General features: G+C 33.7%; 1 protein-coding gene across 2 annotated transcripts in view; it reads left to right on the forward strand.

The window, feature by feature from the left end:
• The window catches only part of GPSM2 (G protein signaling modulator 2), a 48,561-nt gene that overhangs the window by 2,475 nt on the left and 32,218 nt on the right, over window positions 1-13,868 (forward strand). Inside the window, exon 2 of one of the 2 annotated variants that reach the window (XM_074370086.1) lies at window positions 7,584-7,888. The exons of the other annotated variant lie outside the window; for it this stretch is intronic. Within the exon in view, the coding sequence (XP_074226187.1) occupies window positions 7,833-7,888 (56 nt within the window). The 5' untranslated portion in view covers window positions 7,584-7,832. The remainder of the gene's footprint in view (window positions 1-7,583; window positions 7,889-13,868) is intronic. 2 annotated transcript variants of the gene reach the window in all.

Raw genomic sequence — 13,868 nt, forward strand, 5'->3', positions numbered from 1 at the left:
TTAGATTTCTCTTTCCTACTCCTAACCCACCTGGGCCCACTTTCTCTGCATCCCCACCTCCTTGCTTTTGCTCAAGCCATTTCCCATGATTGGAGTGCCTTTTCTTGATTAGCCTAATAAGATTTACCCATCCTTCAAGGCTCAGTACAGATGTCCTCGCTTCCACAAAGCTTTCCTTGGTCCTTTTTAGAGTGATTCTTCTCATGTGGTCTCATAACATTACTGAATTGAGCAGAAACATTTTTCCACAGAATGGTGATAACTTTTGGAAGGAGAAAACAGTGTATTTTCCTATGAAGGGTTCGAAATTCAAACTCTCTAGGGATTTTTTTTTTAAGGCCTTTATTATCCTTTTGCATTTGGGATTTATTTCTGCTTAAAAGTGTACTTGAAACCAGTTTTGCCATTTCAAAATTCTTCTGTTAAGATGACTGATACATTGTCATTTACTAACTCAAGAACAATGCTCAGTAGAAAGGACCAATTCTTTTCTCCTTCATTATTGTTTCCCATACATATATTAATTGATTTAAGCTGATGGCTTAAACCAACATTGGTAGCAATAAAGGGCTGTGGGTCATATTTTCTGGTGACTTGGTGACCACTGTTTCTCAAAGTTGTGTTCTCCCCATTGCTTACTAATAAGTATTTCTCTTTTTTTTCTGACAGTAATTTCCTCATAAGATTATGTTTATTTTGAATTTACTTCTTTGAGCTCCTATTAATAACATCATGTTTATCCAATAATTTGTTTCTTTGTTAACAAAAGATTACTGATTGGAAAGGGCGAGGACTAATACATATATTTTGGTTTGAATTTTTGTGTTTTTTTTGGAAATTGGGCTTAGTGTATGTTGGTGTTTTTAGATTGCAAACATTTTCTTGTGAGCTCCTGGCCTCATAATCTGTGTAGTCATTTGGAATGTACTGGAAATATAATTGAGGTTGATTAAAATTTAGAATTTAAAAAAAAACTATCATTGTGTGTCTTTTGTAACCTTGATGTTAAAATACGGTATATATCCAATTTTATGTGTTTATAATAATTAACTAAAAATCACCTTTCTTATGTGTCTAATTGAAACTCTTCCAAAAGGTTATTAATTTTACTATTGGATTAAAAGGACAATCTTTGTTTAAAATTGTTTTATAGGAGGGAAAATCAACATTACTTGTAAACTTTGAGCTTCAGTTTGAGGAGAAATAAAACTAATATGGAGAAAAATACAAATTTTATTCTAATGAACATATGTAAGACCTTTTCCCTTTAGTTGGACATATTTATACTCTTAAAATAAGTAAGTAATCTTGTCGGAGTAGGACTTTTGTTTTATTAATTGCTTAGCAGGGGAAAAAGGTAACCAAGATTAAAGATGTTGCATAAAAGTAATCTTCCTTTTGGCCTTGAAATTTTTAAGCAACTGCTTCATCCTCTGTTGAATTATTGTAATCACTAAGGACTGTAATTTCATACCAGCAGTTTTAATGATTAGTATAGTAACGGGCATAATTCAGATTGGCTCCATGTGTAATCTAAAAACAGCCCCTTTCTGGTTTATCACCTTCCCCAGGAAAATACTCAACTTCTTTCCAATTTATCATGGGCTGCCAAACCCTAAGATACTAAGAGACTACCATGCAGTAATGATTATCTTGGTAGCGCTTTGTGAGAGAGCTTTGGAAACTCCTGTTGAACTACAAACATTCAGCATGTCTCATTGAGGTAGACTCGTGCGCTTGGTCCTTTCTCACTGTTTAACAGCAGTACTAAGATGAAGGCTTGAAATATTCAAATCTCTTTCTTCTAGATTACATTTTCTTTTAGTATTTATCTAATTTGAAATTGCATATGTGGCTTTTATTAAGTATTTTGGTTATCTAGGAAACATAGTCTTTGACGTCCTTTTAGCTTTATGTGATGGATTAAAAATATAAGTACTTTACTCTTCACCGAAAAAGGAAGTTTACCTAGAGTTGTTTAGAATGGTGAGCTGTTTGGTGTAAACATTCAAAAACATGAAAAGGAATTCTTATTTTATATTGTTTTGGGGTTACACTACTCTGAAATGGTTGCATTCATTATTTTACCTTTTCAGTATCCACAGCTCCTGACCTGAAGTTCTTTCTTTCTTTCTTTCTTTTTTAAATCTGCCAAGAATAAATATGAGAGTTTAAAATTAATAGTGCCTTTACTTTGCATATATTTGCTGGTTTTCCAAATGACCTAGGAGGATTCATTTCAAATGCACATGGGAACCCTTCTGACTGGTGTTGTGACTTTAAGATACAGATTTACTTGGAATCTGGAACCATTATTCTAATCTATCCTTTGAATTTATTCAATTTATTTAGCTGTTCCATAGTCACAAACAACTTATTAGAAGAGCTTTATAATAAAACGTGTTTAGTTAGTAGTTACACTGTTAGTTACACTTGTTTTCTAACCTAACTTGGCCTAACATTTTACAGACTTATATGTATTGTTGCAGACCTAAAGATTAAGAATAAATTAAGATATAACCTTAATTGGAGTGCATACTTTAGGATTATATATTTACTAAAGGAAAACTTTACTGATACAGTTGTTACAGAATAATCTGTAGTAAATTCTCATTTCTCCAGAATGATAGAAATTGGAGCAATCTGCTTTACTCGGCACTATGATTGTTTATTTTATTAATTTGGGATCATGTAAAGTAATTTACATTTGGTATGTATGACAGTTATCAGTACTAAAACTATGTTCAGCACTGTAGATATAGATAGATACACACGCATATCATCTTGAGTTATCTTTAGTTCATAGTATTATGCAATAGTTTGATTATATTATTGGTTTAGAGATTGTGTTGAATAAAGAATCAGAACTTTTATGCATTGCTTTTTTCTCCCATTGCAGTGTCTCTTTAATTTTGTCACTGACATCGCAGTTTTTGACATTTATATCATTGTACTTTAAAACTTTTTTAGTTTTAAAGATGTGCAAAAATTAAGAATTATCAGTCACTCCCTCTCTCCCCACTCCATCCTTCCCCATTTATCAGATTTTGTCTGATTTCAGGTTATCTCAAGCTCAATATCTTTGTTTCTTTCAGCCATTATTTCTGAAGATAGCATTTTTACCAAGTACAAGTTTAATATGAGTATTCCATTTTTCCCTCTCTAAACTATCACTCTTGCAATCCAATTTGTCAGTCACTGCGCATTGCTCCTGTTCACCCTGTCCTCAAAACTGGAAGTCTCATAAGTTCTCTGTCCTTGCTTGACCTTTGCCTCTCATATCTAGTCAATGGGCACTGTTTTCAATTTTCTGTAAGTACTCAGCCAGATTACTTAATCAAGTACCCAGACATTTTTGGTCCTATTCTCTTGTTCTGAACACTAGTTTTCCACATTAGTCTTATATTCTGATGTCTGCCTGCCACACTAAAATCATGCTCTGAACTCTCTGTTGGACTTTACTACAGCGTCTGCTTTTTTATACTCTTATATTCTTCTATGTAAACTTCCTGGTTTTACCTTCCTACTTTTGATTTTGCATGTATTGTTCCTTATACTTGCCATATTGTTTCCACTGTATCTTTCAGGTAAAATGCAGTTAGAAATAGATGTTTGGATTAGGTGACAGGACATATTTAGTCCATCTACAAATAAATTAGTGTCTACCTACAGGTACATAATTTGGCAGAAAATAACCAGTTTACCTAGGGTAGTTACTTGAGTTTATTTTAGAAGTGGATGTGTTGGCATCTTACTTTGCTACCCCCATTAGTACTGTGATGTGTATTTGTTACTATAACCTGTACCCTGAATTCTAATATAAAATAACTTTATTTTAAGTATGTTCTTGATTCTTCCTTAATATTTATGCCAGCTCCAGTTGACAAAGGGCTACTGTATCTGACTTGAAACATTACAACTGAGAGGGATTTGGGTAATTTGAGCATTGTACCTTAGAGGAAGTTAATAGGATAAGAGAAGTTTAAAGAATTTAGATTATCTAACCTGGAGGCAAGAAAAGTAAGTTATATTTATAATCTGATAGTGTTACCAGTTTATAGATACACTAAATGAAAAAATCAGACCAAAGGTAACTGGCGCTTAAGTTGTAGTCAGGAATAGATAGTTTGGATAAATTGAAACAAAGACAAAAGAAACACAGTGGACCCTTGAATAATGTGCGGGTTAGGGGTGCTGACCTCCCGCACAGTGGAAAATCCATGTATAATTTTACAGTTGGTCCCCCATATCTGTAGTTTTGCATCTGCAGATTCAACCAACATGTAGATCATGTAGTACTGTAGTACATATTTATTGAAAAAATTCCCCGCATATGTGGACTGTGGAGTTCAACCCCATTCAAGGGTCAGCTGTAGTTGTAACTGTCTATCCCCTGTTTCCCAGTCACCTAGTTTGAAGATAACTTTACTGCCAGTGGAGTAAAGCAGGGCTAGGTTTTATTGTTTACTCTGATTACATACCTTGGACAGTGTCTGGAAGTCCACCTAGGTGTGTACCGGGAGTCTGCCTATTTTGATTTCCTAATCAGATAATTAAATTTGAGGCAATCAGAGTTATGCACTAGTTGATCTTTCTGTGTGCTTTTATCAGTTTCTAGGGTATGGAAAATGATTATTGCTTTCTTTTTATCTATAGTCAGACCAAAAGATGCTGTGAGCCAACAGCTTTGTTAGCAGAGAAGTTTTTTAAAACCTGGGAGATGCTATTAAGGGTACATGTGTTCCTTGCAGATTATTATTTATTTAAGTTCTAGTGGGGACTTGAAGACTTCTTAATATTCTTTCAAACCTATAATTTCCATTCCATTTCCTGGTCCTGTCATTAAATTTTCTTATCTTAATGAACAATTCATAATTTAATATCTGTTGCAAATGTTATTAGTGTTACACTAGTAATATATAAACTATGTGTTAAATATGCAGTGGGTTTGTTAACTCCATGTGGAACATGAATGAACACATTGTTACTAAGTTGGTTAGAGAGTTTTTGTAGTGTGACTCACTGAATCAAGAATTGCTTGTTTGTTTAGTGAAGAATTGTAAGATAAGAAATGCTGCTTAATTGTTAGGGAGATTGAAATTTAAGAATGACTTGAGGAGGGTACTGTTCTTTTGAAAAAAGTAAGACCATATTCTAAATTGTCCTTGGTAAAATGGTGGATAGCATTCTGTCTTGCTTGTTTTAAGTTTTTTTTTAATGGTTCTGTGTGCAGTCCTAATCAAGTAAGGTATTTTGCAGCTCCATTTATATCCATTTGTTAATTTAATTACATGCTTACATTTTAATAAATATGAAGTTAACATTTTTTTAAGTGACTGATGAATTTTTAGATTTTATTATGATATGGCTGAAAAAATGTTTCAATTAAATTATAATTTAACTTAATTTTAAGTTAATTCTAATACCTCACCTCCTGCCCATATTATAAATAAGAACCTAAACCTCAAAGTGGTAGTGAAAGCCACTTTGGTTGACAGTTGAGTTGTTGTGTGATTTAGATGCACTTTGGAGCTGTTGCTGTGAATATCTACACTAATACCCTTAATGCTTTCTGGGGAAAAAGAGGCATGATGGAATTCTGAACAAAAGAAAAAAAGATTTGTTGGATTAATAACTGCTACCTATCTTTTCATCCTTTCTTAAGATACTACTTCCTTTGCTGGCCAAAGGAGGGGTCAAGAGGGATAATATTTTGTGTTTCTTATGTGCCAAACTGGTTGTTAACATGAAAACCTTGTTTCCTCTAGGAATCTTGTCAGGATTCCCAAGGCTGATGCTCGCCACTTCCCACTGTCCTCCTTCTGCCTGCTCTGTTCCCCACTAACCTCTGTCTAAGTGTATTTTGTGGGTGTGCATTATTCAGAGTTTGGTTTGTTTTATAGCTGAAATCCTTAAAAGGATGTTATGTGGAAGAGGAATTAGGCTTTATTGGATGGCAGCAGAAGGAAGAAATGGGTAGAAATGGAAAAATTGCTCAAAGTACGGAACAACTTTCTTGAAACTTTTTGAAAAGGATTATTCAAAATTAGGATTAGCTTCCTTATGACCTTTCTGGGAATGTTGTAATATGTGGTACTAACTGACCTGTGGGGTTGTTTATAACACTGAGATTCCCCGACTATATATATATATATATAAAATACACACACACACACACACACACACACACACACCTTAATCTTACCCTTACTTATCTCTCTCAACTATTACCTTAAAGGTTATATTTTATATATGATGATATGCATTTCTCTGTGATATATTTGGGTATGGATTCATTTTTATTTATCCCACTTAGGACTTAGTGTGCTTCTTCAATCTGCTAATTAATAGTCTGTCTTCAATTCTGAAAAATTCTCAGTCTTTATACTGAACATTTTGCCTTTGTTCCTCTTTCTGTTTTTCCTTCTGGTACTGTAGTTAGACCTGTGTTAAAGCCTTTCATTTTGTCTTCCTTTTCTTTAAACTGTTCTTTAGTATTTTCCATCTCTTTATCTATTTGTGTATGTCTTTATCTATTTGTGTAATTTCTTCAGATATTCTTCTAATTCACTCATTCTCTTTTTAGTTTATCTGTTGTCCTGTTTAACCAGTATATTGAGTTATTAACTACAGCATTCATAGCAATACTTCTAATAGTAGCAAAAAAAATCCAAAATATTACAGTCCAAAGGTCCATCAACAGTAGAATGAAAAATACATTTGGTATAGGACAGAATATGATACAGCAATAAAAATATGCAAATTGCAGCTGTGTGCAACAAGCAAGATGAATCTCAGAAAGAATATTGAGCAAAAACATACAAAATTAAACAATATATTATTTAAGACTATACAGACATTTGTGGCAAAGTTATAAAGACAAGCAAGGGAATAATGAACACAATTCAGTTTAGAGATCACCGTAGAGGGGAAAGGAAGGTGATGTGTTAGGCTGAGGCACCCAGGAGACTTCAAAGGCAGTGATGATGTTCTTTATTCTATCAAAGTGGGTGGTGGTATATAACTGTTTGTTGGGTCATTCTACTATACACATATTCCCTAAATTTCTTTTGTACTTACTCAGTGGAAACATTTAAAATACTTTAAAGAGTTTAAATAGAATATACATTGAGAGCAAATGAATATAAGATAATCTAATTATCAGCACAAATATCTTCTTTGAAGAAATAAATTTACAGTTAGAATTGACTTGTTCAGATGAATTATTGAATTTTCATTTTAATTGTTAATAGTAGTTTTTAAAATCAAGTATTATAATTTTGTTTTAAGATACTAATATCATACAAATTCGTCTATATTTGTTTATAATAGGAAATATTACATAAAATTACTGTATTTCAAACCGGTTTTTAAAATTAAACTACGGTTCTCCAATAAATACCATGCATTCACATTCTCAGTTAGAAGCCCTCTGAGTGGTGAGCCCCCTGAGGTTTTTCTCCCATAATTGCCATGACAGCAGTCTGTGGAGTTAGTTGTGTGATCATGTAGAGCTTGGAATTACTTTAGGTTATTCTTTGAAAGTAGGACTTCAAGCAAAGCATCTTGTATTCCTTTTGCAGAAATGTTGCTGAAGTGCTGCTGAAAGGGCCAGAGATGCAAGGATTTGGGACACATTTTGAACCTCTATGCTGTCTGACATTGACCTCCTTTCATTATTAATAAAGAAGAAGCAGGAGCTTAGGGTGTATTAACACCAACTCATTAATATACTAACCGGACAATGTTCTGCAGCAATTCTACGTTGTAAAGAACTGAATTGGCACAAAATAAAATAATTTCATATTATACTCAGCTTATAATATGACTTGATGGAGGAAAACTTGATAAGCATGAGGGAAGACCATTCTTTTCATGTTCGTTACAGGTAAGACTACTGCTTTCTTAGTGGGTAATTTTTAATCCTTATTTAAACATGTATTTAAATTAACTATGATCGTTTCAGATTTAAATTTGAAAATATTAAAAATATATCAGCCATAGTAACTTATAAACAGTGTTTTCTTTTTGTTGTGGTTGTTGTATGCTTTTATATCCTTTCTATAGGAAGATGGTAGTAGAGCCCAATTATATACTATAGTTTATTTATCAATGTTCTGTGGGAGAGTTTATGAATAGTTACTGTGTATTTTGTTACTTCTTATATAATGCAAATATAAAAGTAAAATATTTCTCAGTCTTTGAAGGTAAAAGATGGAGTTTGTAATGTGGTCAGCTGGAATGAGCTGATTTTTGTGTTATATTTTTTAAATGGTGATCTTTTATAAATGAGCTTTAAAAAATGAGTATTAATGTTGGAATGAGTGAGTACTTTCTAAACATGATAAACTAATAGTTTAATATTTAGTAATAAATTATTAATGACATTTTTGGTGCATTTAGGAACAGCAAGAATACCTGCATCATCATTATTTAACATTTATTTGGAAGTTCTGGGTCATTGTACTGAAGTGTAAAATAAACAAGTATTAAAATGGAAAACCTATAATTACTAGTAAGGTGATTAGATACTAATAGACTGTTTATCAAACTTGTTATAAGTTAATATTAAATAAACATCAGAACTTGTAGCATTGAATAGTATTCAAATCTCTAATGAGTGAAGGCATTTGCTGCCAAATTTTAGATGTCTTACACACGTTTAGGGAATAGTGAGGAGATTTATTGTCCTTTGGAGCAGATGGTTCTGTTAGAGCATGGTGCCAAGGAAGTTTATATAGGTAAGCTGAGGGCATTTCCATTAAAAATTTAAGTTTCAAATAAAATAAAATGGAAGACATTCACCATAATTAAAATGATCCTTAAATAGAAATGCTCTCACTCTATCTTTTTGGGCATAGTTCTAGGAACCTGGGAGTTACTGTATGTACTTTCTTCCCTTCTCACTATTCTGTGTCCAGTGTGAGGTCTTGCCAGTTTTATCTCCTAAATGTTGCTCAGATTCATCTTTCCATCTAGATCCTCCCCACCACTGCTGCAGTTCAGGCCCCTGTGGTCTTCTCTAGACTCCCTCCATTCTCCATTCTGCAGGGCTCAGTCTAAAAACCCAGTTAATCATGCAGCCTCTGCTTGACCCTGTGGGGGCTCCTAGTCGCCTGTAGGGCAGAGCCAAGCTTAACACAGTACACAAGATCTTCCATTATCTGGCCTCTCCCTATTCCTTCTTTCTTCCTTCCAGTTCTTACCTTGCACTTTGAGCTGTGGTTCCCTGTACGTGTCTCAGTGCCTTTGCTCATGCTACATCCTATGACTTGAATGCCCCTCCCACTTTCTTTGTTTAGCCAATTCTACCCAGTATCTAAGATTCAGCTCAGAAATGTTCTCCTCCTGGAAACCATTTCTAAACTCCATAGTTCAGCTGTGTGCCCTCCGTGTGTTCACATATCCTGTGCATATCTTTTTCTTAGCACCAACTTGTATTTGTCTGTCTCCTCCTCCCTTGCCACACCCTTCTTTGGCCATTAGCTCTCTTGGAGCAGCCATGATGCCCAGCATTTTGTCTGGCTCCCAGTCTACATTTGATAGAATGTCCATTGAACTTCATTGGACATAACCACCAGATGAACCTAGTAAGATGTTCATCTGTCTTGCTAAAAACATTTTCAAGAGTAGTATACTTTTTAATGCTTTAAGAGCAATAGATAAGGAGGAGTGGGTTGTACCTTTGCCTATAGGAAGGTCTTCAATCCATCCTTTTGCCATGACACAGCATAGGTCAAACATGGTTATACATTGATACAGGACTTCACCAAAAGAAATTTAAAATTCTTAACTGTTTTTAGTAAGACTATTACCACACAAATCTCTGGTTCCATCAGTGCTGTTAAATCAACATTATGTATACCAATTGGTTGCAGGTAGTAGTTTCTATCCCTTGTGTTAGGAGTCATGGCCTAGTATAGGTTATTTTTCTACTCTCGTAAACAATTAGCATGTAATGTTTTATCCATCTGGTTCTTCCATTGTGGAGGTCCTCATCTATCTCTGGAGGAGTTTCTGTGGCACAACGAGTTTGTAATTTTGAAATGAAATAAATCTTCAGACACAAAGAAACCTCCTGAGAGAGATGAGAATGCTTTATGAAATATTTTGCAACTTATTTGTGAGAGTATAGAGAAATGGGGACTGGTAGTAAATGGGATTGGTTTCTAAACTTTTGAAAAGTGTATTAATGATTTTAAGTAATTATTGTTTTTTTTAAGGTATGATAGTATTGTGATTATATTTTTTGAAAATGACTCCTTATCTTTTAGAGATACAAACTAAAATACTTACCAATGAAGTCACTTGCTTTCTGGTACATACTTTGAAGAATCTGGAGTTGGAAAGTGAGGATAGAAGTAGAGACAAAACATGTATTGATAATATCATATCATGCCTTGGTAATTGTTGATATTGAAAGATGGATGTAACAGGTTCATCATTTCTGGTTTCTCTGGTTTTGCATTTCACTGAGAAATGTTCTTGTTCAGACTTACTATGAATAATCAATACTTTAAGAATTAGATTATTGCACGTAAGTTCTAAAGGAATACAATTATGTTGTTGAATTCTTAAATTTTGCTGGATAAGTATAATTGTTAGTAATAATCTTTCCGAAGACTAGTTTGCGGTAATGTGTGATGGAATGAGCACTGGATCTGGGGACAAATACAGGATTTCATTTCTCAGCTTTGCCATCATATGATCTTAAGCGGGTCACTGAGCGTGTTTCCCCTTCTGTAATAAAACCCATCTCAGAGGGTTAGAGAATTACATTTGATATAATATATGGTAGAATTACTTTTAAAACTAAGTTACCAATCAAAATTTAAATTTAAATTAAGATCATTTTGCGCTTTCCCTTTTACAAAGTAAACTAGAATAACTGGATGTACGTGGTGAGTTGAACGGATGGAAATTGTTTGTGGGTGCTGGCTAGGACTGGTAATGGGAAAGATCCACCCCCAGTTAGAACACATGGAAGGTGGAGCTAAGGTCTGTAATGAGAGATTCGACAGCCACAGAAATTAGAGCACACGTGAAGAGGCAGAGCACTCCTGTTTTGATCTTAAGTCCTGAATCCCATCACTTATTCTTAATTAGTATGTAAGTCATTTGAAGGGAGAGTCAGATTTGGGCAAAATTGGTATTAAATTTTAAAAAATAATGTAACATCAAGATTTAATCCTCCCTTGCTTTTGTTGATATACTATAAACACAAGAAACCAAAAATGAGGTAAAGAAAAAGTTAAGTTTAGAAGAAAAGTAAAAAGTAATAAAAATATAAAAATTAAAATAAATTGAAGTAACATGAGTTTGTGCAGAAAATGAGGAATTAAAGCTATAATGTTTAATGTGTTAACTAAAATGAAAACATTTCAGCCAAGGATAGCAGTGCTATATTTATAGTTACCAGAAACGTACTGCTTATACGATTAGATAGGCCATTAGGAAGAATAAAGGAACTTTGTATGTGGGATGTCTTTTAATGGAGAGCTATTTTCCTGGCTTGTCTTCTACTCTGTGTATGTTCCTCGTTTTCAGCCCAACTGGTTAAACAAATGAAGTAATTCTATTCTCTCACAGAGACAGAGGGGATATGAAATTACTTTCTCTGTTACTATTTAATGATCTTCTAAAAAATTTATAAACCAACCTGCCTTGACTGTTTTGCAATTAGATATATTTGAGGTGTGTTAGAATAAATTCATAAACTAGAGAATTTTGAGCTTTATTTTGGGCATTCGATACTGAAATGACTTTTCTAAGGTAGATTCTTCTGTAGGGCAGCCTCACCCCATGCCCTTCAAGGACAGCTGAGTAGCTGGTAGCGTTCCAGTTGGCTATCACTGTTTCCAATGAGAATTATGTAAAATATCTTTTAAATAATTTGTAGCTCTTATGATACCATTCAGCCTATAACTAAATGTTGCTGGCTGCAACATCATTTGGATTGATGGTTCCATTATAATGTGTAAGTTTAAATCCAAAAGGTCAAATATTTGTGGTAAAGATATTTATTTGAAGAAGATTCTTCTTTGTTTTATATGGATATGCTGTTGTTAACTTCTAGTTTTCACATGTCTTACTTACTAATGTGTTGACAAAAAAATTAATCAATAGTCAACCTTAGAAAGAAATGGAGAATTTTATTTGAGCTAACCTGAGGATTGTAACTTGGGAGATAGTCTTTTAGAAAGCTCTGAGGACTGTTCCACCTGTTAGAGGTCAAGGCGCAGTTATGTAAGTTTTTGAGACAAAGGCTTGTACATCAGAATAACACATTGACAGTTTACATAGTCCAGCAAGGCGAGTAGTGGATTATTGTGACTCCTTATGGGACTGAGAAAGGAATGTTCTAAGGAGTTACTTTGCTGGCTCCAGGAAGAATTGCTTTTTTTTTTTTTTTTTTTGGCAAGTAGGCATTCCTGTGTCTTCTTAGGGAATCTAGTTAATGTATAGTGCAAATGCACAATGCACACCAAAGGGGAGAGGGTAGTGACTCAAACAGCAAAAAGAAACGTTAATTTTTTTGCCCTGCCTTAAAAATAACTTTGTTTCATCGATAGCCTTATCCCTCATTTCCTGGCAGCAACCTAATTGTCCTGAACTGATGTTCTGTGTGTGACTGTCTCTCTACCTCTCCCTCAGTGAAATCATGTGCCATCATTAGTATTCCATTTGATGGTGGCATCTAATTTTTTTCACCAACACTCTGTTAACGGACATTTAAATTGTTGGTAGTTTTTTTGCTGCTGTGAACATCCTTTGAGTTTATGTACGTACAGCTTTAAGATAAATTCCTGGCAGTGAAATTGCTCAATATATAATTTTTTTACTTAATTGGTATGCTTAAATTAAGTTTTTTAATTAAAAAATAATGTATTTTGTATGTAGAAACATCTTTTCTGATTTTTCCCCCCATGATTAGTCTTAGAGATTCAGTGGCTTCAGTATTTAGACAAATAAAGACAACTAGTTCAGGTGCCTCATCTAGCAGAAGAGCCCTTTAATAAAAAGCACATTTTTACATATTAATCTTTTGCTGACTCACTTATCTTTACACACAGAATATACCAGTAACCTCAGAAACCTTAAGCAAAAATAATCTTTTTCTTTTATGAAATCTCATCTTCAAAATACAGTTCTGAAGGGCAGTTTTCACTTGTGAGACAAAAATAGGCTTTATTAATTTGAAATGACGTATAAAGAAACATATATATAGCAATTTAAGGTTTCTAATAAACTGATTTATTTTTCCATGTGCTGTAGACCTCCCTCTCCATATCTAATTGACTTGGTCTAATGTTGAAGCAAAATGTTAAAAAGAGATTGCATTATTTTACCTTGATCCATAAAGTGAGGGTGAAGTCACTAGTCTAACCTTGAACCAACAGAAGCTTTTGGCTAAATCACTTGAATTATTTAAAAACAAAAAAAGATACCTGGATATAAAACATGAAAATTACCTGTTAGATAGATATGTATATGTGTGTATATATGTATATGTATATATATTCCCATACATCTGCTTATTCTGAGCCCGAAGTCTGCTTTGGACCTTTGTAATTGGATCTATTAGTCTTAGTCCAGACTTTTCTTTTAGCTTCATCTGATTTATTTTCCACTTTTACAATTCCATTTTAATTTATAACTCTAAAGAACTTTGAAGTTTTATAGATTTTATAGGCCAAAAGATAGCACCTGAAGAAATATATTAATTGACCTGCTACTAAAAATACAAAAGTATAATATAATATTAGAATAAATTTAGGGTGAATGGTAGTTTAATTTACATTTCCTGTTAAGGCAGTGATTCTCAACCCTGGCTTGTCCGTTGGAATTACCTGGGGGCTTTTAAACAA

Source organism: Camelus bactrianus, chromosome 9 (assembly GCF_048773025.1).
Source record: "Camelus bactrianus isolate YW-2024 breed Bactrian camel chromosome 9, ASM4877302v1, whole genome shotgun sequence".
NCBI classification, from domain to species: domain Eukaryota; kingdom Metazoa; phylum Chordata; class Mammalia; order Artiodactyla; family Camelidae; genus Camelus; species Camelus bactrianus.